At 29.8% G+C, this 26,327-nt stretch overlaps 1 protein-coding gene across 1 annotated transcript in view; it reads left to right on the forward strand.

The window, feature by feature from the left end:
- Cdc5 (cell division cycle protein 21) overlaps nucleotides 1–23,320 on the forward strand; it is a 28,850-nt gene extending 5,530 nt beyond the window's left edge. The window contains exons 3-15 of the mRNA XM_067289140.1: nucleotides 1,279–1,440; nucleotides 1,820–1,950; nucleotides 2,893–3,221; nucleotides 6,933–7,082; nucleotides 7,310–7,471; nucleotides 7,597–7,774; nucleotides 7,842–7,990; nucleotides 9,451–9,628; nucleotides 12,054–12,373; nucleotides 17,480–17,677; nucleotides 21,124–21,207; nucleotides 22,703–22,831; nucleotides 22,990–23,320. Of these exons, the coding sequence (XP_067145241.1) occupies nucleotides 1,279–1,440; nucleotides 1,820–1,950; nucleotides 2,893–3,221; nucleotides 6,933–7,082; nucleotides 7,310–7,471; nucleotides 7,597–7,774; nucleotides 7,842–7,990; nucleotides 9,451–9,628; nucleotides 12,054–12,373; nucleotides 17,480–17,677; nucleotides 21,124–21,207; nucleotides 22,703–22,831; nucleotides 22,990–23,109 (2,290 nt within the window). The 3' untranslated portion in view covers nucleotides 23,110–23,320. The remainder of the gene's footprint in view (nucleotides 1–1,278; nucleotides 1,441–1,819; nucleotides 1,951–2,892; nucleotides 3,222–6,932; nucleotides 7,083–7,309; nucleotides 7,472–7,596; nucleotides 7,775–7,841; nucleotides 7,991–9,450; nucleotides 9,629–12,053; nucleotides 12,374–17,479; nucleotides 17,678–21,123; nucleotides 21,208–22,702; nucleotides 22,832–22,989) is intronic.
- Nucleotides 23,321–26,327: the final 3,007 nt, after the last annotated feature.

The following is a 26,327-nucleotide window of genomic DNA, read 5'->3' on the forward strand; positions in this document are numbered from 1 at the left end:
CACGTGCGTGAGAAGAAACAAGATGGCTGCGGAACACATGTCGGGATGTCAACAGAAATAAAAAAGATATTTGGAGAGACAATGAGACCTGGCTATTATTAGATATATGGCAAGAAAAAGTATTTATTTCTAACCAAAACTTCCATTTTGTTTGTTGGTATTTATGACTTACCGCATAGTTATGTTAGTTTTATCATTGCTTGCAATAGCTGGGTTCTCAAGTGGACTGCCTGTGCGAACAGCTGGACATTTGACTAGTGACATTTACAATCGAGATCAAAGTGAGTTGTGGATTGTGTGTGAACGCAGTATTATGGATAAACTTTTGGATATTATAAGCATAAATAAATAAAATAGAATTGTTGTATGTTGTAAAGTTAGTTTTGTAGTTTGAATATGTATATTGTTGTCTCTGGGAGCAAATTATTAAGATACAAATAGGAATTGCCAAATTTAAAACAATTTATAAGTAAGTGTTTATGATTGATTTATTAATTTAGAAGCTGTACTAAATATTTTATTAAATATATTTGGAATCTTCACATTTAAAAGTTGGCATATGATGATTTTTAAGTGTCATGATTTCTGTTGATGGAAACAACTCTGTTTTCCTTGATTAATATCTCTTTAGTAAAAGTTTCTAGAAGGAATATGTAAGAACTTCATAAATAGCGAGTATTGCAAATCAGTATTTATGAACTCTTCTTGTTTAATATTTGAAATTCTAATGAAGAATTTAGAATATAAAATTTGCTTTCATTGGTTTAAAAATAAAATAACATCAAAAGAATTAAGAATAGATTATATTGAGTTGGCTTTTCTGTTAACTGTGTGTATTTCTTTTATGTTAGATTGATTATTTATTGTTTTACCTATAATATTTAAAATTGCTCATTGAAATATTCCAATATCACAATATTAATACAATAGAATTATGATTTTATATAAAATTAATCATTGGGAAATAAGGAAAAACTTTAAAAGAAGATGTTTATGGCATAAAACAACATGATAAAGTTTTATAATTGATTGGGGTGATTGCAGCTAGAATTGTAGTGCCTCTGATTCAGAAAAAATAATATAATTTGAAAATATTTCATGAGTAATGCTGCATACAAGACATTAAAACTGGAGTGATGCTGCTGATTTTTTTATAAAATAAAATTGCAGTACATTTTGAATAATGTATTCAATTTTCTATTACATATTATTGGTGAAATTTATAATACAAATTTTATTAAATTATACAATAATACATTTTTTTAAACTTGTTACTAGGTACGAATGGTTGGATCCGAGCATTAAAAAAACTGAATGGACGAGGGAAGAAGAAGAAAAATTACTGCATTTGGCCAAATTAATGCCTACCCAATGGAGGACTATTGCACCAATTATTGGTAGAACTGCAGCTCAGTGCTTGGAACATTATGAATATTTATTGTAAGTTTTATTTATTTTTATTATATTTTTAATCAAAAATTATAGAAAAGTTTTAAATTTTTTAAGGAGCTTGAGAAGATGAGTATTGATATTTCCTCTTCATTTTAAAATTATATAGTATGGAAATTATTAATATAGAATGTTTTGCTTCTATTTAAATATTAATCAATAAATGATTTCATTAATCAGCCACAAATAATCATGAACCAAACTATTGAATTTAGAATGTTTATAAACATCTAACAAATTTGTTGTTTTGTTATAGATTTTAAAAATAATTTCTAACTTCAAATTTTATTATTTTTTATTTAATTATTTTGTATTTTTACATTTTTGTTTCACTTTAATATTTATAAAAATTCTTTAATGTAAAATTTAGAGATCAAGCTCAAAGACGAGAGGAAGATGGCGACGTTGCAGACGATCCTCGTAAATTGAAACCGGGAGAAATAGATCCAAATCCGGAGACAAAACCTGCAAGACCTGATCCTAAAGATATGGATGAAGATGGTATTTTTTGTTTTGAAAATTTCAATTCTAATTTATTGCATTATAAATATAGCTTTTATATGAAAGTACAGTACATAGTTGAATAAAATAACTGACCATATTAATAGCTTGAGTAAGCAAAGAAGTTTAAAATAATTAAGAGAAAAATAATTATTCTCTCTGTATAAGAATAATTTTGTTCATGTTATTAACTATAAAATATGTAACTTAAAACTAAAAACAAATAGTTGATTAAAGTTGGCTGATGGTATTAAAAAATATAAAAATACATGGAAGATACAAAATGTCTACAGAAACCTCATTCAGTTATTAATTACAGAATTGTCACTAGAGGACATTTTTGTGGAGTTGTAGCCTCCAGTAAAAGGTTCTCTCTATACGAGGATTGTGTGTGAATGGTGATTGTGAATGACGAATTTGTGAAGACATTTTGTATCTTCCATGTATTATTATTATTTTTTAAATGTATGAGATGGTCTGTAGACTGACCTAGTCATTATTTTTTTAAATTTAATTCTTTGCCAGTTAACAAGAGAAAAGATTATTTTAACATTGTTTCCTGTAATCTTTTCTCCTTACTCTCTCCTCTCAGTTATCTCCTCTAATAGATTACTGAATAGTGAACAGAACTATGGGTCTGCATCTGTATCTTGATTTAGTCTGCGAGTTCTGTCTAACTTTAAGGGAATTATTGTCATTGTCTTGTTAACTATATACTTACATAAGTATATTGTTAATTTTATTCAGTAATTATCAGCCATTTCATTACTAATACACAAATCCTAAGTTTTCGTCACCTTTAAATCAAACTAAGTGACCTTAGCATACTGTTCCTCATAGATTTTGCTTGTAGTCTGTTTTATAGTTCTTTAATGATTCCTATGTAATTTTTGCAAATTTTTAATTACTTTCCAATAATTATAAATTAATTTTCTTGTACAGAATTGGAGATGTTGTCTGAAGCAAGAGCAAGACTGGCTAATACTCAAGGTAAGAAGGCCAAGCGGAAAGCGAGAGAAAAACAGTTAGAAGAAGCAAGACGTTTGGCAGCACTTCAGAAACGTAGAGAATTAAGAATGGCTGGAATCGAATTGGCTCCTCGAAAAAAGAAGAAGCGAGGCGTGGATTACAATGCAGAAATACCATTTCAGAAGAAACCCGCTCCCGGACTCTACGATACTTCCGAAGAAGTGTACGAACCCATTGAACCAGATTATAAAAAATTAAGGCAACAGCAATTAGATGGCGAGCTTAGAAGTGAAAGAGAAGAAGTAAGTGAAATAAATATAGCAGCTAGATTTTATAAAAGTTTTAATTTAATCTTTCCGACGTTGAAATTTTTCTTCATTGCATGTCGCACCATATTGAATTTTTGTCAATGTTAAGCCTAATGAAAATTACATGTGTTTGAAAAATATAATCATAGCTATTGTATTGTCCAAAATTATTTTTTTATTTTGCATAAACAAAATAAATATTTAAATAAATGTAAAAACAAAAAAATTATATTTCAGAAGTTAGTTTTAATATAAAAATTATAACGTCTAGCGACATCTAGTTTCAAAAACATTCTGATGCTGAAACGAGATATCTTGGGTCAACCGGTCAAGGTCAGCAGGTTGCAACCCAAGATATGTTGGGAATAACACAGGACACATTAATTACAATATTAATGATTGTCATAAATAAATTTCTGAAGATGAATATATTCAAGTATTAACAGAAATTAACTAGACCAGCACAATAAACTTTTATAAGCATGATTTATAAAACAAATATATCTTTATGAATATATAAACATCATTCTATTTGGGATACAAAGTTATCAAGTTGTTTTGAAACATATAGCATAAATTGCATATTCTTATCTGTATTAATTTGAAATCTTTTTCTGAATATTGAGTTGATGTGAAAGTTTCTGGAATTTTGTAGAGTTTTATAGTATAACATATATTTTAAAAACAAAAAATAGTTTATTCCAGAAAATAGCTGCCATTATATTCAAGCATCTTGTTTCATTGATTAGGCAAGTCATGGATTCTTGCTGAATAAAACTCGGGTTGTTTTGACTCAAAGAACTCTGTAAGTGCAATTTTTATCTCCTACTCATCCACTAACTGCTATCCATCCAAGAAGAGTTGCATGGAATGGAAGCAATGGTAATTGGATGGTACAACTGTGCTGTATGGAGGTGAGGGAGAACCTGCCAGCCGAGATTAAGCAGCTTCTCTCGAGTCAATCTCAAGACGTGCTCTAGTGTTGTCATAAAGAAAGACTTGCAGACCTTTCCAATGACAAACTATAGTGGACTGGTCACAACCAACTGTCTTGCTTACTTCTTGCATGGTCAGGTATAGGTTGGCTTCCACCAGCTGTTGCTGCTTATCATCCAATAGGACAGAAGGCCTTCAAGATCATAGCTTATCTTCAACTTCATATTACCAGCTTTAAATTTTCCGAGTCATAGATTGTAGAGTTAGAGATGAAATTATTGCACCATACAGCAATAAGATTTGGCTCCTTTTATACCAAATTGTAAAGTGCACATATATGAATTTGGTCATAAGAAGGAATTGGCAAACTTGATTTTTAAAAAGTTGGCATTGCCACACACAATATCTTTTCGCTTATGTAGTGCACCTCAACACCCTTCATTTATGTACTCCACAAGAAAGTTCTAGATGCCATCTGTCAGAGAACAATTTTGAACATTCTAGAGAGGTTTAGTAAATTCCAGAAACTTGAATCAATTCCACAGTTTACTGTTTGTGTTCTTCAAGTGCTGTATGAAGTAAAAAAATTAAAGTTTTCTATATGTTTCATTTTTGTGTATAATCTTTCGAGTAGCTAAAATAATATATGTTTTTTTATTTACTAGAAAGCAAGTTTTATTGAAGCAATGATTATCTAAATGTACTTTTGAAACTACACTTATTCTAATCAGCATTGACACAAATCAGAGATGATAATAGAATTACATAGGCATGCATAATTTTAAAGTAAAAGATTTATAGTTTTATTGAGAATACCAAATCCAGATTTTTCAGTGAGAAAGATGTCCATGTATTTTTTGTTATATATTTCTATGTATTAAAATAAAGTGAAACAAATGAAGAAATGAAAATAAATGATATGGCAATATAATTGAGTTTAACAACATACTGTACAACAAAGAATTGCATATTAATTATTGAAAAGTGTTAAAATTTATAAATGCCTTATATGTCTATAAATGTTTTGAACTTGATAACACCATAAGATACTTTTCAATTAATAATTAAAGTACAAAACAAGTTTACAAGTACTTTCAATAATTCTACATTATCATTTCCATGTGTGGAAAAATCACATTATTCCACATGCTTGAGAATGATAATAGTATTACCAAAAGAATTTGAGAAAATTATCTTTTTTCACTTTGATTTTAAGTAATTTCTTGTAAATTTTTTGAACTTGATAACACAATAGGAAAGTTTTCAATAATAAATAGAACTTAATGTAGCATTGTAATTTTAAGATATCCATGATTGTATTATTCCTTGGTTGCTTTCAGTTAAATTAGACTTTTTATTTTGTGGATATCAATCAGGCATAGTCTACTGTTTCAGTCTTTCTAAAGTAATATTTTTGCCATTTTTTTAAAATGTATGTTGATTTTTTATAACTTTGTCACTTTAAATTTTGAATGATCAGGCATTTTGCATAAACTGTGTTTCTGGCATTTAAAAGTTGTATGTGATTTGCAAGCTGCATATGGCCAGTGTAGCTATATTAGGTTATTAAAAAATAATTTTTAAGTTTAAATTCACTTTAGATTCACTAACTAACTTGATATTTACTCTTCTGAGATTAATTATATCATTGGTCTTACTCATACTAATGAAATGTGAGAAATTTTGAAACTATAAGAACAAAGATAGTTGACCAAACTTAAAAATGTCTAAAAGAAACAAAAGGTACTTTAATGGATCTATTAAAGCAACTTTTGCTTTATTAAGAATTCATACCAAAATAAATATCAAAATGAATGCAAATAATTTTTCAAATGAATCTCAAACTGCTTTGTTTTTGTTATCATTGCCTGAATAAGGAGGCAGCATAAGACTGTTTTTAAATGAACTGCTTGTTAACAGAACTGTACATCTTACTTGAGTAGTGATGTGTCATCTGAAATCTTATTAACTGAACTTGGCAGTTTAGTTTAAAAGAGAGTGTGCTGTACGCTAGTATACATTGAGTGTCTTCCATAAACAGTTTTGTTAGATAATTAGTTAAACAGTTTGCATTTTTAACTCTTTCATTTTAAATTAAATTGTAATCAAACTTTACAAATTTTATAAAAGGTCAAAATAGGTCAAAATACTTTTTTCCTATTATATTTTAAATTTTGAAGTTTTGTAATGATTTGTAAAAGGTCAACATTTCGTAACATTGCATGGACCAGTAAATCTGATGCAAAAATTTACCTATGTAATTTACAACAAATTAATATTTCTTTTTTAGGATTTGAATTGCTGAAAATTTAAAAATTACTATTACTATTGTTATCACATTTTTTTAAGATATGGAATAAAAAGTGTGTACTTTCATTGTTGCTGTTATATTAATATAAATACTCTAAATTCTTGCATTCCTTCCTATATCAGAGTATTACTCAATTGTTTGAATCTGACATGTAACAGTTGAGAATTGATTTTACAGTTTGTAAGAAGTATTTATTAAAGTTAACCGTGATGTTTCTCTTTTAATGACAAACTTATAATTTTGTTATTGATTGCAATTTTAAAATTTTGATAGACAGTATAGTCTTTTATTTCTTTTCAGTTATTATATGTGATCAGATGAATCTCTGATCACATTTAGTTATTCTCTGATTTCAATAGATTAATTAAGTATAAATAGCTTAAAAGTATTGCATATTAATAAGAAGTTTTATGGAATTATAAGTATAAAAATTATTAAATAAATTTATTTAATTTTAGAAAGAGAGAAAGAAAGATAAACAGAAGCTTAAACAAAGAAAAGAGAATGATATGCCGACAGCAATGTTATCTGGAAATGTAGAACCATCTAGAAAAAGAAGTAAATTGGTTTTACCTACACCTCAGATATCTGATGCAGAGTTGGAACAGGTTTGTTACTCATTTTTTAATATATATTAAATTCACTCAATGATCTTATTTAATAATCAGTAATTTCTATTGCATATTTAATTGGTTGACTTGAGTTTTAGAGTGTAATGTCTTTACTGAATTCGTTGAAAATATGAAAATACAGATTATTAAACAAGATTTGTTGTTATTTTTAAAATTGTGTTGTGTAATGGGATTGCTTAAATTATTTTACATTGTTGCTTTAGGTGGTAAAATTAGGAAAAGCTAGTGAAAATACCCGAGAAGTTGTGGAAGAAACCGGTAATAAAGCTTCAAATGCATTGTTAGCAGATTATAACTTAACTCCCAGCACGGCCAACATCAGGACTCCTCGGACACCACTTAGTAGTCGTGATACTATTTTAATGGTAAATTTCTTATTGAGATTTACATAATGCATTCTGTAAATTTTTCAGTATATTAATATTTATTTGAATGTAATTTAATTCAATTACTGTTGTTAATTTTGTTATTTAACTTGAATATTATATAGGAAGCTCAAAATATTATGGCTCTAACAAATGTAGATACTCCATTAAAAGGAGGATTAAATACACCTCTGCATGATTCCGATTTTAGCAGTGTCACGCCTAAGAGAGATACAATTCAGACTCCAAATAATTTGATTACTACACCGTTTCGAACTCCTTCACAAAGCTCAATATCTGACGGTACAAATAAGTTTTAACTTTCTTTTTATTTACAATTCAGTTATATAAATGTGTATTTTTTTTACAGGCATGACTCCAGGACAGGATAAATCATTTGGTTCTACTACAGCTAGTAGAAATCAACTGAGTGGTTCTACCCCTCTGCGTGATAAATTAAATATTAATCCAGAAGAAAATTTAAATTTTGATGAAGTTCAAAATGCAAAAAATGCAATGGTAAGTATTTTAAATTCATTATAAATAAACTACTGTTCTTCTCTGTTCTAATGTGCCATCAAATGTAATGCACACACAATTTTTGAGACATCAAAACTCAAAGAAAAGTTAGCTTGCAAATTTAATGTGTGCACTCAAAAATGCAGCAAAAAGTTAATGTATTCAATATTCAAATGGTTATAAATGCATTTTTGAAAAGCATTTTGTTTTCACATTATTTTTGTGTGTACATCAATGCTTTTATATGTCCACATTTTCAGTGTATTAATTTTTTAATCCATTATCACAGGGGTGGCCAACACCGCGCCTGCAGGCGATTCAAGTGCGCCTGCAGGCGATTTATTATGTGCCCACGACACGTTTCCCGATAAATTAAAATAATTATTTAATTTTATTTCCAATCACTTTCATGATCCAGCTTTTATGCAGAATTTTCTTGAAATTATTTATTACTTATTTATTAATTGAAATTTTCAAGTAATTATTTGTTGATATATTAAATAACTCTATATATAATAAAATATAAGTACTTAGTTCCACTACAAAAGTTATTATTTTATCGAATTCTATCAAATTTTAGCGCCATCTTTTATTTTTTTTTTATTACTAATGATCATTCTGCCATTACATCACTCTCCTGATTTTGAAAAGTTATGTCAAGAAATACAGTCTCAACCTTCTCATTAACAAATAATAATTTTTCATGTATTATGTAATAAATGTCGTCCAATAAAATTGTTATTACAAATTTTTATTATTATTTTAACCTATAAAATAAAATCAAAAAGAATCAAAATTAAAAATGACAAAATTAAATGAAAAAAAAAATCTTAAGAAAGTATAATTAAGAATTTAAAAAAAAATTAAAAATAACTTTAACAATAAACATATATGATGTCATTACATATTGTTGCGCCTACAACGTTCATGAAAATTTGTAATTGCACCTTCACTTCCAAAAAGGTTGGCCACTGTGGCATTATCAGGTACAAAGGATCTTTGGATCAATACAAAATCAGTCAAAATTACATAGATCATTGTTTTAACAGCAAGATTTTATATCTGTATGAACAAGCATGAAATCTATCAGATACCTAATATCACACTGAAAAATGTATACATATTCTTCAGCATACTGGATAACACTCTTCTTAAACACAGAGATTTGTCTGCTGGACATCATTCACTTGGCTTGCTAGTTTAAAAGATCACAAAACCATTGCAAAACAAATGTAGTGGGTGGAACATGTACTGTGTGTATACTGACTGACATCATAATATGGACAAATTACCAAGCAGAGTGAATCGCAAATGATGTGAACAAGAGTGGAGTGTGCTTTAAATGATTCTGTGCCTGGTTCTAATATATTGATATACAATATCTATTTATAAATGTGATCATTATTATCCTCATGGAGTTATTCAGAATATTTTATTTTATAATGAAATTTTATTTCTAGCGAGAAAGCAAGGTGGCTCTACGGGAAGCTTTATCATTGCTTCCAGTTCCTAGAAATGACTACGAGATAGTTCTTCCGGAAGAAGAACCTGCCACGTGGGAGGAAGAAACCATACCAGACACTTTAGATGATCAAGCGGACATAGATGCAAAATTAGAAGCTGAAAGAGAAGCTCAGTGTAATTAATCTAACCAATGTTGAAATTTTTCTCTTTTGCGTGTTGTGCCAAATTGAATTTTTGTCAATGTTAAGCCTAACAAAAATTACACATTTTTGAAAAAGATAATCGTGGCTATTATATCATCCAAAATTAATTTTTTATTTTGCACAAACAAAATAAATATATTAATAAATGTTAAAAACAAAAAAATTATATTTTGGAAGTTAGTTTTAATATAAAAATTATAATGACTAGCAACATCTAGTTTCAAAAATGTTCCGATGGTGAAACGAGATATCTCGGGTCAATCGGTCAAGGTCGGCAGGTTGTGGCCCAAGATATGTCAGGAATAACACGGGACAAGTTAAATAATGTCTAATTAAATTTGGATAATTTTAAAGTTTTATTTTTGAAACTCTTTTAGAGAAGCATATAATATTACATATGTCTATACAGTGGTGCCTCATACTTTGAACTTAATTTATTCCAGGTCATTCAAACTTCGAATTGTTCAAACTGTGAAGCAAATTTTTGTCAAATTTTGTGTTTGAACTTAGAGTCATTTGAAGTACGAGGTTCCACTGTATTGACTATTAATTTGAAGAAACTGCAATAAATAGAATAAGATTTGTTATGATAACTTGTATAATTTATTCTATAAATCAAATTGAAAATTTCAAGATTTTTTTTATATTTAGCTTTATATTATTCAATTTTTATATTTGTTAAAAAATTTATTTTGATAACTTGCTCTCATTTAAGCTTGATGATACTTTCCTCTAAAAAATCAGTTATAGTTTTTAAGCATGATGCTTTAAAATTGTGTAGAAGCTACTCTCATTAATTTTAGTATTTATATGTGTTTTTAAAGCAAAATATTGTTGATGCATAAACAAATGTAGTTACTAGATTTTTTGTGTAAGTTAAAGTATTTAGTTTATATTGCTATTCTAATGTATTGTTTCAGTTGTTGCCTCATTTTGTTGTCTCTTTGATGCACATTCAAGTTCACCGTTTGAGACAAGACTTTGGCATTATTTCCATAATTTTGTTTTTCTCATTTTTGACCAATTCTGCGAGCTTGCCTCTCAGTATTTTCTTTCTTTGGCTTAGATATTTTCCTTTTCCTACACCATCCTTTTCTTCTTAGCATAGATGCTCTCATGCTTCTGCCTCTTCCAAATGGAAGGTTTAAATAACATTCTTATAAAAGGTACAGGGCAGCAAAGAATTGGAAAGTGTGGGATGTCAATGAGGGAAGGAAAAGAAGAAAGATTGGAAGAGGCAGAAGCACAAGAGCATCTACTCTGAGAATTCTGATTTGAAAGCATTTGGAGAATTTGGGTTATTCTAAAATGGAAAGATAGAACACCTGATGTGGGCTTATAAATAAGGCCAAAAAACATTTTCTAATGGTTATAAATAAAATTTTTTAGTGTAGAGGTGAAAGTTTTGATACTATCTCCAGAATTTTACAGCCTGTTAACTGAAAGCAGTATTTTTATGGAACACTAAGGTCTCTTTAAGCTATTCTGTTGCAATTTATTGCACTAAATTTTTTTAATTAAGACACTATTCATTTGTTTACAGTTGTGATCTCTACACTAAATTCCTCATTGCCTCACTTATACATTATTAGTTTGAGTTTCTTGCAATAACAAATATGATCTGTTGTAACAGACTGAAACGGTGTAAAATAATATATAATAATAATTTTGTTAAAGTGTTTTTTCATTATAAGATGCTAATTTTATATTAATTGGATAATTTTTAGTAGAGTAAAAAATCATTTTCTGATAAGGGATAAATTACAGGTCTTATATGACAAAGATGCCATTAAGCTGACTAAAACTATTGTTCAAGTTTTAAATATTTTTTGGTTGATTTTATATCAATTGATTTATTCATAATTGCAGTTAGCAATTTTTTTTTTGTCAAGTTGAAACTACATTTGACAGCCAAATAAATATTTTATATATTTGGAAACATTGTGATCAAAGTACATTTTTTTGTATGGCAAAATCTTCATCTACTTCATGAGTGATTCAGATTTAAGTCCACTTTGTATCCTTATATCTTCTGTTATATAATTCTAATTAGAATATTTTTCAGTTTTATTTACAATTGTGACATCATTCAGATTAGACTTGCTTGTAATGAAAATAATTATGATAATTTACATAGTTCAAATAAAATAAGAAATGTTAAAGAATATAGAGTTAATTTAGAATTAAAGCAGCTAACGTTGATTTTAAACGTAACTCATGATTTAAATTTTACTTAAAGTTTGACCTAAGAGTGTGAATATGGTTATGATACTATATATTAAACTATGACCAATTTCTCAGTTATATTAAATAAGACGTCTGAATGTAAACAAAGAAAAATAGATATCTTGATATAATTTAGACTTTTTTTTATACTTAAAAGTTTTTATTTTTAGTGGCGTTAGAAAGAAAAAGGCAATCGCAGGCAGTACAGAGGAATCTTCCGAGACCGCTCGACATAAATACGACCATTTTGAGACCGTTAAATTCTGATCCGCCGTTGACTGAACTACAAAAGGCAGAAGAACTTATCAAACAAGAAATGATTGTCATGTTACATCACGATGCCGTTCATCACACAACAGAACAACAACTTGGATTACAACAAACGAAAAAAGGAAAACAACCTCACTCGATGGTCGTAAATCAAGCACAACATTTGGCTTATTTAGAAAAACATCCTTACGAGAAATTTCACGATTATGACATTGAAATGGTACGACTTTAATCTGATATTATTTCATACTCTTATAGAAAAAAATTATTTATTGTATATTATTAATGCGTATTCAATATGATTAAAATGGAATTTCATTAATTAAAACATTTTATTCTCACATTTTATGAAACAAGTAGTAATAGAGTATATTTAATGATATTTTGATGTTAATTGAGACAGAAAAAAGAGTAAATATTTAGGAAAAGATAAAAAAATAACTAGTAAATTCACAGACTTGAATCTTGTATAGGTTCATAATTGTGAAAATTATCAATGAACTAATAGCTTAATTTTCTATAGTCTTTATTGTGCACATAAATATAAAGAACATTATAGCTTGATAAACATTTAATAGAATAGTCTGGCACAGCAATGAAACAATGTTTTATATATTTTTTGTTTGATGATAATTTCTTCTATTTTATGTCATGTTTTAATGCTTATTGCAACAAATGTAAATATATTAATATCAGTTTCTATAGGCATAGTTATTGAGAAAACAGTTTAATATACATACATTCAAATCTTTTAATATCAATTATCAACGTAACAATAAGTCCTTTTGTGATGATAAGAAAAATGGTTCCCAGTCCTACTAGCTATGTATTAGCTTAAACTAAAACTTCTCCCAATTGAACAATATCCTCTACTGTTGTAAATCTTGATCTAATTTTTTATTGTTTAATTAATATAATCTGCAAAATACACAGTATTTTCCTTTCTCTGCAATGATAATCATGCACTAAATTAAATTTTAATTAATATTAATTTATTTATCATTTTTTGAATAAAATGTACTCTAATGTAGTGATTCTATAACAAATGATCTTGCAATCAGTAGGCATTGTACAGAAAGCATAGGAAGATAAATTTAGATTTTGACATTTAACATATACTCAGAAATAATATGCATTAAAATCACTTAAATCTTGTACCAGAAGAGACTGATAATATGATGTTTTTTCTTCTCTGACATTGTCTAACTTTGTAGAAATAACCCTATTTGTAATCTGACAGCATTAAATGAGAAAGGAAATACTTTTTAAAAAAATTCATGCTATAACAATAAATCTCTCTATAACAATGTCCTTTCTTATTCTGCTTAATTAATATCATTATAGAGGAATTTGATGTATATGTTAGGCTCAAAGACCAAAATTGCTCATTGAGCAAAAAAACAACCACAAAGCAAAGTTCATGTCGTGTCATTTGTAAAATGGCCACAACATGTTGTGGCTAACTCAAAACGATCACAAAGCAAAATTCGTGTTGTGGCTTTCATGATATTTGACCACGATGCATTGTGGTGATTAAGAAAAGACATAACGCATTCTGAACGTTAGCTGATGCAACCATGATAGAGGATCATACGACACACAGTGGTTTGTAACTTTAAAATATGGCTTCTAGCCTCAAAACATTTTTATTTACAATTTTTAATGCCGAACAACATTAGTTCTATAAGTTTTCCTAGCAATTTAATTTTCATACTTAAAAAAATTTCAAAGAAATAAAATGTATGGAGAAAAAATATACATTTGTTTCTTTTGTTTTGCTAAAAAGTGCTAAAGGTCTAACTACATATATGTGTAGGTGCTTCATATACTATGCACGATGAAATAAAAATCAGCTGCTAAAGTTAAAAACTACTGTGTGACGGATTTATTATGGTTAAAAGCCGCCATACATTCTGGATTTTAACTAATAACGAGGTGATGATAAGAAAATAAAAACTTCTTTTTCATTATGATTTATTTATCTTCAATCATCTTATATAAGTAGGTAACAAAATTATTCATCACATACAGAAATGTAACTTGGTTAGATTTCAACATTTAATCATTCATGAAAATCTGTTGCGATGTTTGAGATGTCAACATTTTCTAACAACTAATTTACTAAAAAGTAATTACTTTGTCAGGAACTTTTATTAATAAATCAGGCTTTTTTTATGAGAATCAAGAATGTTGCAGAGTTATTTTCGTCGATTGTTTTCAAATGGATTATGGACGAAAACCGAGGTGTCACTGTACAGTGTACACTCATGTACTGTACCTAGCATCAATCTGCATTATTTCTTTAGCTTCTGTTGTCTTATCCTAAAAGCCTCCAGTTGTAGAGAAAAACAGAATGGTTTTATGCTAAAACTTTTTTCAGCAAAACTTGTGGTGCGATGAATAATAAGACCACAGAACACAGGGTAGTTTTACCCTAGATATACCCTAAATATAAGACTACCTGAAACATTACTCTGAGAGGTTGAAATTACTCTAGAAAAGGGTAATTACCCTAGAAACGGCAGCATTGGTCAAGAATGAACACAATACAAACTCTGCAAGTGTTTGCAATGCGCCCGTTGACAAGTTACAACCCATCCTTTGTATCGTGGTTGCATCGGCTAATGTTCAGAACGCGTTATGGCTTTTCTTATTCACCACAATGCATTGTGGTCAAATATCATGAAAGCCACAACAAGAATTTTGCTTTGTTGTGGTCATTTTGAGTTAGCCACAACACGTTGTGATTGTTTTTTTTTTTTTGCTCAATGAGTGATTCCGATCTTTGAGTCTAACATATATGTCCCTCATGTGTATACAAATTCCTCATAATTGACCTGTATATATATATTGTGGTGTTCAAACCTTGTGATGATAGGAGCTGTATATCAAATATAGATTGTTATATATTAAAGCCAAACTATTGCCAAATTATATTGGGCTATATTACTACTACAATTATTAATTAAATGCTAAGTAATTTGGCACTAGAGGCAGGTATTAGGAGCCATTTCTTGTTAAATATAATGATAATAATTAAATTAATATTTTAATAATTAATTTAGAAAGTTCTGGAAGAAAAGAAGCAGCCTGAAGTAGGAGTAATGGAGTATGGTTATATCAAAATTAATAAGTTTTGGAAGTGAAGATTGGATGAAGGTCTTAGATGGTGCCTCTGGTGCCAAATTACTTATCATTTAATTAATAATAATAGTAATATAGCCTGATGTAATTCTACAATCATTTGGCTTGAGCCATATGTCATGAGTGACTTTTTTCTTGTAGACTAAATGCTCAATATCCAATATTTAACAGAAACAATTTGTTAGATATTTATAATTCTATACAAAATGCTTAGGAATTAACATAAAATTTTTAAGCCATTTTTAAACTTGATGATAAGATTTTAATTATTTAATGTTTTTATTTTATTTATTATTAAAAATAAAAATTTTTAGTTTTAAATAATTTAAGAACAGTTTATTTTCCAAATTATTTATATAACCTTGACGTTTTGATGCTTGAATATACTAATTACTCAAATGTACTTTTAATACTGTCTCTGTAGCAATAAATATATGCACATGCCATTTGTGATTGTTATAAATGGTAAGAAACCAGACTCGTTTTCATTTGAAACAAAACTCATTTAATAAATAAAATATTCTACTTGAACTATGGTTTATAAAAAAAAATTGGCTCAATCATTGTAACAGGCATCTCTTTACATGTCTTAAAGCATTACTTCTCTGAAAAATCAGAGATAATAAATGTACATGCACCCAGCATTCGCATACAATTACCAGTTCCTGGGTTCTCCCCTTACAGTGTACTTGTCAGTAACGTGCCCAGACATCGATGGGACATAGGCATGGCAAAGATCTTTTGGAGTGTTCAGCCACACTTCCTGAAGAATCATCTTTAGCTGATCTTTTGTTTGGGGATTGCTTTTCACACCACTTTCTTGATGACACATGAAAGGTCCCCAATTGGATTTTGATTGGGCAAATTTGAAACTCAGTCCAAGACTTGGATTAGACTTTGGTGAAGTCAAGCACCAGTGACGTGCACAGTATGCAGTTTGGCAAGATCTTGCCAGAAGATTTTATTCTCCTCGGCCAAAGATGGGTTATGGAAGGCAGTAAATGCCGTTGCAAAATTGCCTGGTAGGATTGTGCATTGACAGTCCCATCATATCGAACCAATTCACCAATGTCAGAATACACAAACACCCCTACTCTTAAACTGTACTTTGAAACCTCCCTCTTCACACAGTTTTGGGTGAGTCCTTCATTTGGCCAGTGGATGCACTGGCCAAATGAATTTCTATGTTTGACATTTTCATACAGGACTGGAAAGGGTGACTCATCAGAGCAAATCACCTTTCTCCATTGAGCTTCTGTCCATGAAGGTGGTCCCTAGGCCATACAAACCACTATTTCATTGAACTGGCATCAACATAGGCTTTTGCTTACTATTGTATGAACTATAACCCATGTCACGTAACCTGCTGCTATCAGTTTGTCAAGATACCAGTCGGCCTATTAGTTTGCACCACAGCTGTAGCTTTTATAAATGTACCAGGTCAGTATTTCATGACAAGCCAATGCAAAATTTGATCTTTCCTGAAGTACTAATTGCAAATTTGTCATTACTGCACCAGGAGTGATAGAACTGGTTTCTTCATAGTGTCTGACAAAAGTTCTGACAGTAGACTCATTCGAACAGAATTCCTAAGCAATCTACCATATAGCTGTTCCATTTTGTCATTTCTGAAGAATGTTATAAATTACTTGAATTCCATATCTCTGTATTGCCATTTTTTGTGTTTTAACCAATGCAGAGACTATACAGGATTTTATAATTTTTTTCATTTTTGTATTTCTTACTGAGCCTTACACAAAGTAGCAAAAAATTTGCACATACAGTTGAGCAACATCTACCAAATTCTGGATGCATGTAAATTTATTGCCTTTGATTTTTCAGAGGAGATTCCTGTTATAGTGATTGAGCCAATATTTTTTGTAAACCATAGCTCAAGTAGAGTACTTTATTTACTAAATGAATTTTGTTTCAAATGCAAATGAGTTCAGTTTTTTTACTATTTATAACAACCACAAATGGGGGTGTACATATATTTATTATCATGGCAGAGGTACAATAAAAAGGTAAAAAATTTCAATGAATTTTAATAATGCCAAATAATTTTTAAGGTTTCATTAAAGCTGATTCGAAGAAAATCTTTCATTTATGCAAACAATTACATCTTCAGTATATATAAAAAAAAATATAATGTTAGTTCAAAATTTAAATTATATTTTTTTAGGCCAGGGAGAAGTTATTAGAAGAAATGGAATTTGTGAAGAAAGGCATGGGTCATGGTGAACTGAGTCTCGAAGCTTACAGTCAAGTTTGGGAAGAATGTTTGGCGCAAGTGTTATTTCTTCCTTCTCAGAATAGATACACGAGAGCTAATTTAGCGAGCAAAAAGGATCGTATAGAATCTCTGGAGAAAAGATTAGAGGTAATCATTTGAAATAATTTTTCTTATGTAAGCTTTTATATATAAATATAACACAATAAATAAACCAATTATTTTATAAATGCCAAATGAACTGCCTGATTATATTGGGCTAAGATAAGGCTACTACTATGTAATTGGTCTTTTTTGGCTATAACTTCCAAAAAAACTGTGTATGTTTAAAGAAGCTTTAATGTTTCATGGGATTATTGATGATGACAGAGAATTTGTAGGTAAATCACCCATCATTGAAATTTGTATGTACTCAATGTCATATACACAGAAGCAGCATTAAAGTATTGCCAAACCAACATATATTGTATAGGCAAACCTCAAGATGTAAATTAACCTCAACCTATACCTACCACATAAGTTGAGTCCCAAAAATACACTATGTTAACATTAAGCTAAAGCTGAAATATGGATACAGATTATGGTAGCTTATGGTAAAAGCATATAATAAGGCCACACTATTTTCATTCATTGAGACAGTAACCATAGTACCTTTTGGTATAAAAGATATATTACTTAGCTTGTACAAAAGGGAACATAGACAATGAGATTTATATGTTAGGGTCAAAGACTGAAATCACTCATTGAGCATAAAAAATGACCACAAAAGCAAAATTCGTGTCGTGGCTTTCATGATATTTGATCATTAGCCAATGTTCTGAACGTTAGCCGATGCAACCACGATGCGAAGGATAGGTTGTAACTTGTCAACGGGCGCATTGCAAACACTTGCAGAGTTTGTATTGTGTTCATTCTTGACCAATGCTGCCGTTTCTAGGGTAATTACCCTTTTCTAGAGTAATTTCAACCTCTCAGAGTAATGTTTCAGGTAGTCTTATATTTAGGGTATATCTAGGGTAAAACTACCCTGTGTTCTGTGGTCTTATTATTCATCGCACCACAAGTTTTGCTGAAAAAAGTTTTAGCATAAAACCATTCTGTTTTTCTCTACAACTGGAGGCTTTTAGGATAAGACAACAGAAGCTAAAGAAATAATGCAGATTGATGCTAGGTACAGTACATGAGTGTACACTGTACAGTGACACCTCGGTTTTCGTCCATAATCCATTTGAAAACAATCGACGAAAATAACTCTGCAACATTCTTGATTCTCATAAAAAAGACTGATTTATTAATAAAAGTTCCTGACAAAGTAATTATTTTTTAGTAAATTAGTTGTTAGAAAATGTTGACATCTTGAACATCACAACAGATTTTCATGAATGATTGAATGATTAAATCTAACCAAGTTACATTTCTGTATGTGATGAATAATTTTGTTACCTACTTATATAAGATGATTGAAGATAAATAAATCATAATGAAAAAGAAAGTTTTTATTTTCTTATCATCATCTCGTTATTAGTTAAAATCCAGAATGTATGGTGGCTTTTAACCATAATAAATCCGTCACAGAGCAGTTTTTAACTTTAGCAGCTGATTTTTATTTCATCGTGCATAGTATATGAAGCACCTACACATATATGTAGTTAGACCTTTAGCACTTTTTAGCAAAACAAAAGAAACAAATGTGTATTTTTTCTCCATACATTTTATTTCTTTGAAATTTTTTTAAGTATGAAAATTAAATTGCTAGGAAAACTTATAAAACTAATGTTGTTCGGCATTAAAAATTGTAAATAAAAATGTTTTGAGGCTAGAATCCGTATTTTAAAGTACACTGCATATTTTACCACTGTGCATTGTATGAACCTCTATCGTGGTTGCATCATCTAATGTTCAGAACACATTATGGCATTTCTTAATCACTACAATGCATTGTGATCAAATATGAAAGTCACAATGCAAATTTCACTTTGTGGCCATTTTGAATTAGCCACAACGCATTGTGGTCGTTTTTTCGCTCAATGAGTGATTTTGGTCTTTGAGCTTAACATATATAGGAGACTGAGTAACTGCTAAAATATGTAAGAACTCTTTTGTACGTTGGGACTATTAGTCAATACTATCTATTAATATGTTTTTAAAATGCATTTGCATATCATATGCTATTCTAAAAATTTTTGTGAGTGATAATGACTCATTAAGTTTATTCATGTTTGCAAACTAAGTAATTCACGAGTCACATAAGTCAGTTTCGAAAAATGTGTTTATTTTGTACTTTGTACAATATTACAAGTTTAAATATATTTCAGAAACTGTTAAGAAATCCAGCACTGGTACATACTTACAAATAAAACTTGGGGTGGCCAAATTTTTTCATTGTCCCACGCCCACAAATGTTTTCTTTTGTGCCGATTTTGCACTAAATTTTGGAAAATTTTTGGCTAAATTCTCATATTTATATGTTAATTTTTTCAATTTTAGCTATATTTTTGGAAAAGTGAAAATTTGTCGAAAATTCATCCACAATTGCTATGGGTTTAAAAAAAAAAAATTTGTATAAGCATAAGCTTGTCATTTCTCACCTAGAATTTAAAAACCTAGGCATTTATATTCTCATTTGGCAGCCCTTATCAAAAGACTTGTGCCCTTCGAGTCTGCCTACCGATGACGCTACAATTTTTCAGAGCCAATTTGGTAAGCCTATACTCATTTGAGTCGTGCACATCTTAAACTTTATCCAACGAAGGGCAGCCCAACTTTGGTTAGATTGTTACTCCACATGTCATACAGTATTTGCATTCTCGATCTCATGCTCTCATATACCAGACACGGCATACCAATAGTTAAAATGTCAAAATTCAGTGAGTCACAAACTGACTCACCAGTGAAAATGTTGCCAGTCAAAGTTATGGAAATATTAAATTTGATGCATAAAAATGTGAGTAAACAAATGTTCAGCATTTGACGTAATGGTCTTATGGAATAGTTGACAATCCCTTCAATTAGTCTTTTAAGTTGAAAGTTAACCGTATATCAGTTTCTTGCTCTTTTAAGTATATTTTGGATTCTATCATAGATGTTGATTTAATAAAACTTAAATATTTGTGTTATTTATAAAAAAATTTCAATACTCTATTGCTTTAAATTAAACTGTTAATACAGAATATTCTAATAATATCTGGAGTGTTTGATCTTTCATAGTAAGAATATTTATTTTGTATTTTATGATTATTAATGTATAAAAATTAAATTACAAATGAAAAATTGAATATAAAACTTTATTACAGTTTAATAATTTATAATTATTTGTTATTTGTTCATGATATACTGCTTATGTCAGAATCAATCTGAATCAGTTTCTCAGAAATTTTCATAAACAGTTTGATCCAGATACATTAAAATTTTTTCCTCCATAATTGTCCTCATTGTAGGTCTAGCAAATCTGTAACAGGTATGATAAAAAGGCCCTTTTGGTGTTTACAGAATGGAAAGGGTTAAAAACAGACTGCTACAATTAAGAGTAAAAGAATAAAATTTAAGTTAGATCAAGAATTATGTTTTTTGTGTTAAGAATAATAATTTATTTTCAGCAAAATCGAGGTCACATGACAAAAGAAGCTAAGAAAGCTGCCAAAGTAGAGAAAAAACTTCGAATTCTCACCGGAGGTTATCAGGTAATAGTTAAATTAGTCCTAAAATATAAAGAATTATATATACACATATGAAATATGCTTTCTGTTTGTTTAAGTTTCAAATTTATATTACTCAAAGAATGTTAAAATTGACATAAGAAAACATATAACAGAGATGCTGCATTTATAACTGATGTAAAATGTTAAAAAATTTCATTTATATTTAAAGTTAGATATTTTTACATCCAACTAATTTTAAGAATATAAGTTAATTTATTATTTTATTCAGTGTATAAAAGAGAAAAAGTAATTTAATAGCCAATAGATTTTATAAAATATTAAGTGATTGGCTACTTATCTATTACATCAAAATGATCAAATCAAAATGTTTTGCCGAGCTTGTGTTTGATTCTGTTGGTAGAATGTGGATAGTATTCTGTATTTTCAATAGTCTGTGTTCATTCTGAAATACTTAATTAATAATGAAGCAGAATATTAGAATTATGGGCTTATTTAATATACTATGGAAAAAATCAGGCTTTTCCAGTTAAATTTACATTTGATTTTATTAGTCAGACATTATTTTATTTGTGAAATTACTACTACTGCTTCTGTTTGAATAATAGCAGTGTCTAATATTGCCTACCAGTGGCTGTGTGGATAAAACCATCAAACACTTGTAGTTGGTCGTGGGTTTGTGCCTGGCCAACAGGCTGTCTATGTGGAGTTTTTCAGATTTTCTTCACATTTGTAACACCTGAAAATGGGCCAGTTTCCCACAAAATGTCCTCCCAGGAGGCAGCCATTCTCATCAGATCACCCACATGTAATCAATTAAACTAAAATAAACTAAACCTTGTGTATTATTTGAGAATTTATGAAAACTCTTGGGGAAACAATGTAAAAACAATATAAACCATATAGTAAGTATAGTAGGTAGGTACCATATTTATTCAACAAACTTTAATAGAAAATGAAATATGTAAAATATACAGTGTACAATGTACAGTTGGGTATATTTTTTAATTATTTTCCTATTACTGGTACACAATGTTACACTTATTATAAAGGAAGATACCAGTTGCCACTACAAGTATAATTTGTTTTAAAAATCAAACTTTTATAAATAAATACATAAATACTTGATTAATAATGGGCATGAATGGATACATGCAAAGAAAATATGCAACAAAGTACTATACATAGAAGAAGCTAAAATGTCTTCACTTTTTTGTCATTTTTGGTCACCAGAAACAGTGATGAAAAGTGTGAACATTTTAGTTTCTTCTAAATATTTTACTGTGTAAATATCGTCAGCCATTTTTAATTGAGAAAATATGCAGTTTAAAATAATAGTCATGGTTATTATTCAATTAAAATTGGTATTTTCATTTTATCAATTTTCTCTGAGCACAGTTGCTTTTAGATGTGTTCATAAACTAGTAAATAAGACACAAAAGCCATAAAATTTTACTCTCTTAAATATAGAAACTGCATACAGTAAGTTCTTCATTTTGAAAGTGTAACTTCTTTACAGTCGAGAGGACAAGCATTGATAAAACAACTGCAGGACCTGGCGGAACAGGTGGAACAGACTCATCTCGAACTGAAAACTTTCGAGACTCTGAGGGACCACGAAGGATTGGCCATTCCAAAAAGAGTAGAGGTGAGTTCTTATAATAATATCGAGACTCGTTTAAAAGTACATTTTGCACTAATCTCACGCAGCCTCCCACGGCAACAAAAAGATTTATTCGACTCGAAAAACTTATACGAATTAAAAACTATTTTGCTAATCGGAGTATTTTCTTATAACGATTTTAGTCGCTGACCGAAGACGTGAACAGACAGATAGACCGAGAAAGAATGTTGCAAAAAAGATACGAGGAACTTCTTCAAAAGAGAGAAGAACTGCAACGCTCTTCCAAGGGGACATTCAAGTAAAATGCTTAACGGAACGGTCAATTCTTTCCAGAAAGCTCTTCGTGTACAGATGCGGGCTTATTTTAATAGGCACATAAACAAATCCTTTGTTCATTAAAAGCCATTCTTGGATTCTCATTTAGTTCAGGTACACGTTTACTGTAAATTTACTTTCATAAAGTGAATGTATTATATATATTTGTTTTGTTCAAATATAATCATTTGGATTAAAGACGTCGATTTATAGTTTAAATCAATACAAGCACAACAAGAATATGGTTTAAGCAAGCAGTTATTTTGTTTAAACTTCATTCATTCAGTAAATTGTGAATCTAACGATTAAATATTTACTGGAGTAATGAAATTTAAACAATTATTTGTATATGTTTATCGCCAGATCTCTTTCGTGTAAGGCTTTGAAAATTGAATAGTCGTCTTTCTACTATTTTCATCTACGATTTTATTTGAAAAACTTTTATATTAAAGGAATATTTTTTCTTTCAAACAAACACAAACAGGCTTCTACATTGGAGAAGTGAAAAACAACAAAGTATCAACACAAATTCTTCAGGGAGTGGTCCTCGGTGCCACACAAAATTCACTTTTATTACTTCAAATTAAAACTACAGAAATTTACCTGAGAAAAGAAAGAAAACGTCATAAAACGATATAAAAAGTGAAAGTCAAGGTAGTACATTTTTTAAAGATGAAGGAATCTTTTATTTCGATGACTTTTTTTCACTTTTCTACATTTTAATCCATTAGTAAACAATTAAATATCTCTGTTAAATAAAGAGGGTTTACCTGACAGATATACCTGAACGTGTGAATAACAGAACTGTCAGTTTTTTCATCCATACGTTCAGGTATACGATACGTGTGTACCTGGCTTTACGCCCATCCACGCTTTAATCGTCGTTCTACCAAAGTGAACCTCGTTAATACAACGCTTTAATTTTTAAGTCCGAAAGGTAAGCAAAATAATAACTGTAATTAATTGAATTATAAAGTTGAAATTATAATTTTTCCAACATTTTCAACGTAAATGTTTATTTTTCTGGAAGAATTTCTTTTAATTATAACTGTGGGATTATGTCAAAGGTATCAGAAGATTAATTTGCATGATGAGGAATTCGTTTCTTCATAAATAATTTGCATAAGAGAGGAATTTGCCGTTTGTTTACGCATTAACCAAACAATTTTTGGTATTTTCGTTATATATTTCTTTAATTTCATAACGTAAAGAAAAGATAATTTAAATGGTGTGTAAGAAAATAGGAAAATAAAATTCTTAAACTGAAAGACTGGTAGGCCCTTTTGCCAAAAAGCAAATTTTAACCTAAAATTAAGTCGAAAATACGTAAAAATATGCTGCGAAATTGATTATAAATCAGCAATTACTTACGACATCGTCACAATATCGGTCTGCAATTTTTAATAATAATTTTATATAATAGGAAGGTGAAAATTCTGTAAAAGATGTTTGAATGGTTTTGAAAGAGAACATACGTTGAAAGAACAGGTAACAATATGGCTATCGGTCAGAAAATGACCCCTCCTCCGAAGACACCGAAACGTCGAGAAATGGGAAAATGTGGTGTTTGTGTATGGGGGCACGATTTTATTCACCCTTTTTGAAGCTTAGTAACTCCCGTGCTTTGGTCGAAAATTTCTGAAATTTTACAGGCAGGTTTGTATATTAGGGAAATCGACGCTATTAAATTTTGGTGGTTAAAGGTCGAGGGGATGGGGAGATAATGGGGGTCGTGTGCATCTCTAGGGTCAGGCTTAATGACGACTTTACTGGTTATTAACATTTACAATTTTATAAAACCTGTCCCTACCCTCGAAATTAAGCTATTTGCCATTTCATAACAGTTAAAAATATAGGTTTTTTAAAATAAAATATAACAGATGGCGCCACCAAATGTCGGGTAAGTTAAGCAACTCGCTGGAATTTTTCTACAGCAACAAAAAGACTTATTGAGAAGAAAATAAATTTTTCCATATTTTAAACGCGAAGATATACGAAACATCTTTACCCCGAAAAAATGTTTTTATAATGAATTAAATTGAGAAAATATTAAGGACACCGATTACAATCGTGTTAAATTGGTTTGAAAAAATTAACTTGTAAAGATTATTTAAAAATTATATCAATTGTAGATACATTTCAAAATTTTAGAAAACAGTTTAAAATATAGTTTAGATACGATATATTTTATAACCGCTCCAGATTTAACCCGGAACTGTGGATTTAAAATGACAAAAATTCAATTGTTTAATTAACAACCTTAACGGCGCATTTGTTTATTCAAAATGGAATTAGAAGAGAAATAAGTTTAGTAGGGAAATGATTTGCAAAGACAAATAATCCCTTAATTTCAGAAACTTAGGATAAAAATCAACTACATAATTGTCAGGCAAATTTGTGGAAGAGTAATTCCTTAAAGAATTTTAATTGTAATGTTTGGCAACAGGGAGCGCTATTGTTCCAACGATAGATGTGAATTAATTGCAACGAGCTAGAATATACTACATAGTGTGACTGCGATCATAGTTACAGAGCCCTTTGTGGCAACGACGGGTACTATCGACGAGTTGCAATATTCCAGCTGGTTGCCTTTACGCGACACAAATGCCACATTCCCTGGACTAAAAGGAAAATGGCGGATGTGTATTCAATTTTCTTCAAACGTGGCGTAGCTTCAGCCACTCTATGTACTATATTCTAGCTCGTCGACTCGTCGTAACGAACATAAATAGGTTAGGAAGACGAATAACTTGTCTTAAGAATTTAGAATGACTCGAAAGATTAGTCACGTATCGGAATGTAAGATAACTCTAAATGCAAAGATAAAACTTTACCCTCGCATCGTTTCGTCGATGAAAATAACGAGCGAAGATGAATTTATTTAAAATGTAAATATTTTAGTATTGTGCCGCGTGAGAATTGTTTAAAAATTATCACAAACACTCGCGAATTACTATCGATATCGGTTCAACTCATTGAAAGATTCGCACCAAATTCTAAAGATTGGCGACCCGGTATACCCGATGCAGAGTCAATGGATTATCTGGTTTCCGAATGCCTATTGTTTTCACCCTCAAAAGTAGAAGTAATAAATATGTTTGCCGATTGGTGTGCCGCGATCGTTTGGGCTCTCGGTTTCTTTATATCCTACGCAGAAAAGTATCGTACGGGTGTAAAATAAATGTAATATCAGTAATTGCGCAAG

The sequence above is a fragment of the Centruroides vittatus genome, unplaced genomic scaffold, assembly GCF_030686945.1.
Source record: "Centruroides vittatus isolate TY-2023 unplaced genomic scaffold, ASM3068694v2 contig_134, whole genome shotgun sequence".
In the NCBI taxonomy this organism is placed as follows: domain Eukaryota; kingdom Metazoa; phylum Arthropoda; class Arachnida; order Scorpiones; family Buthidae; genus Centruroides; species Centruroides vittatus.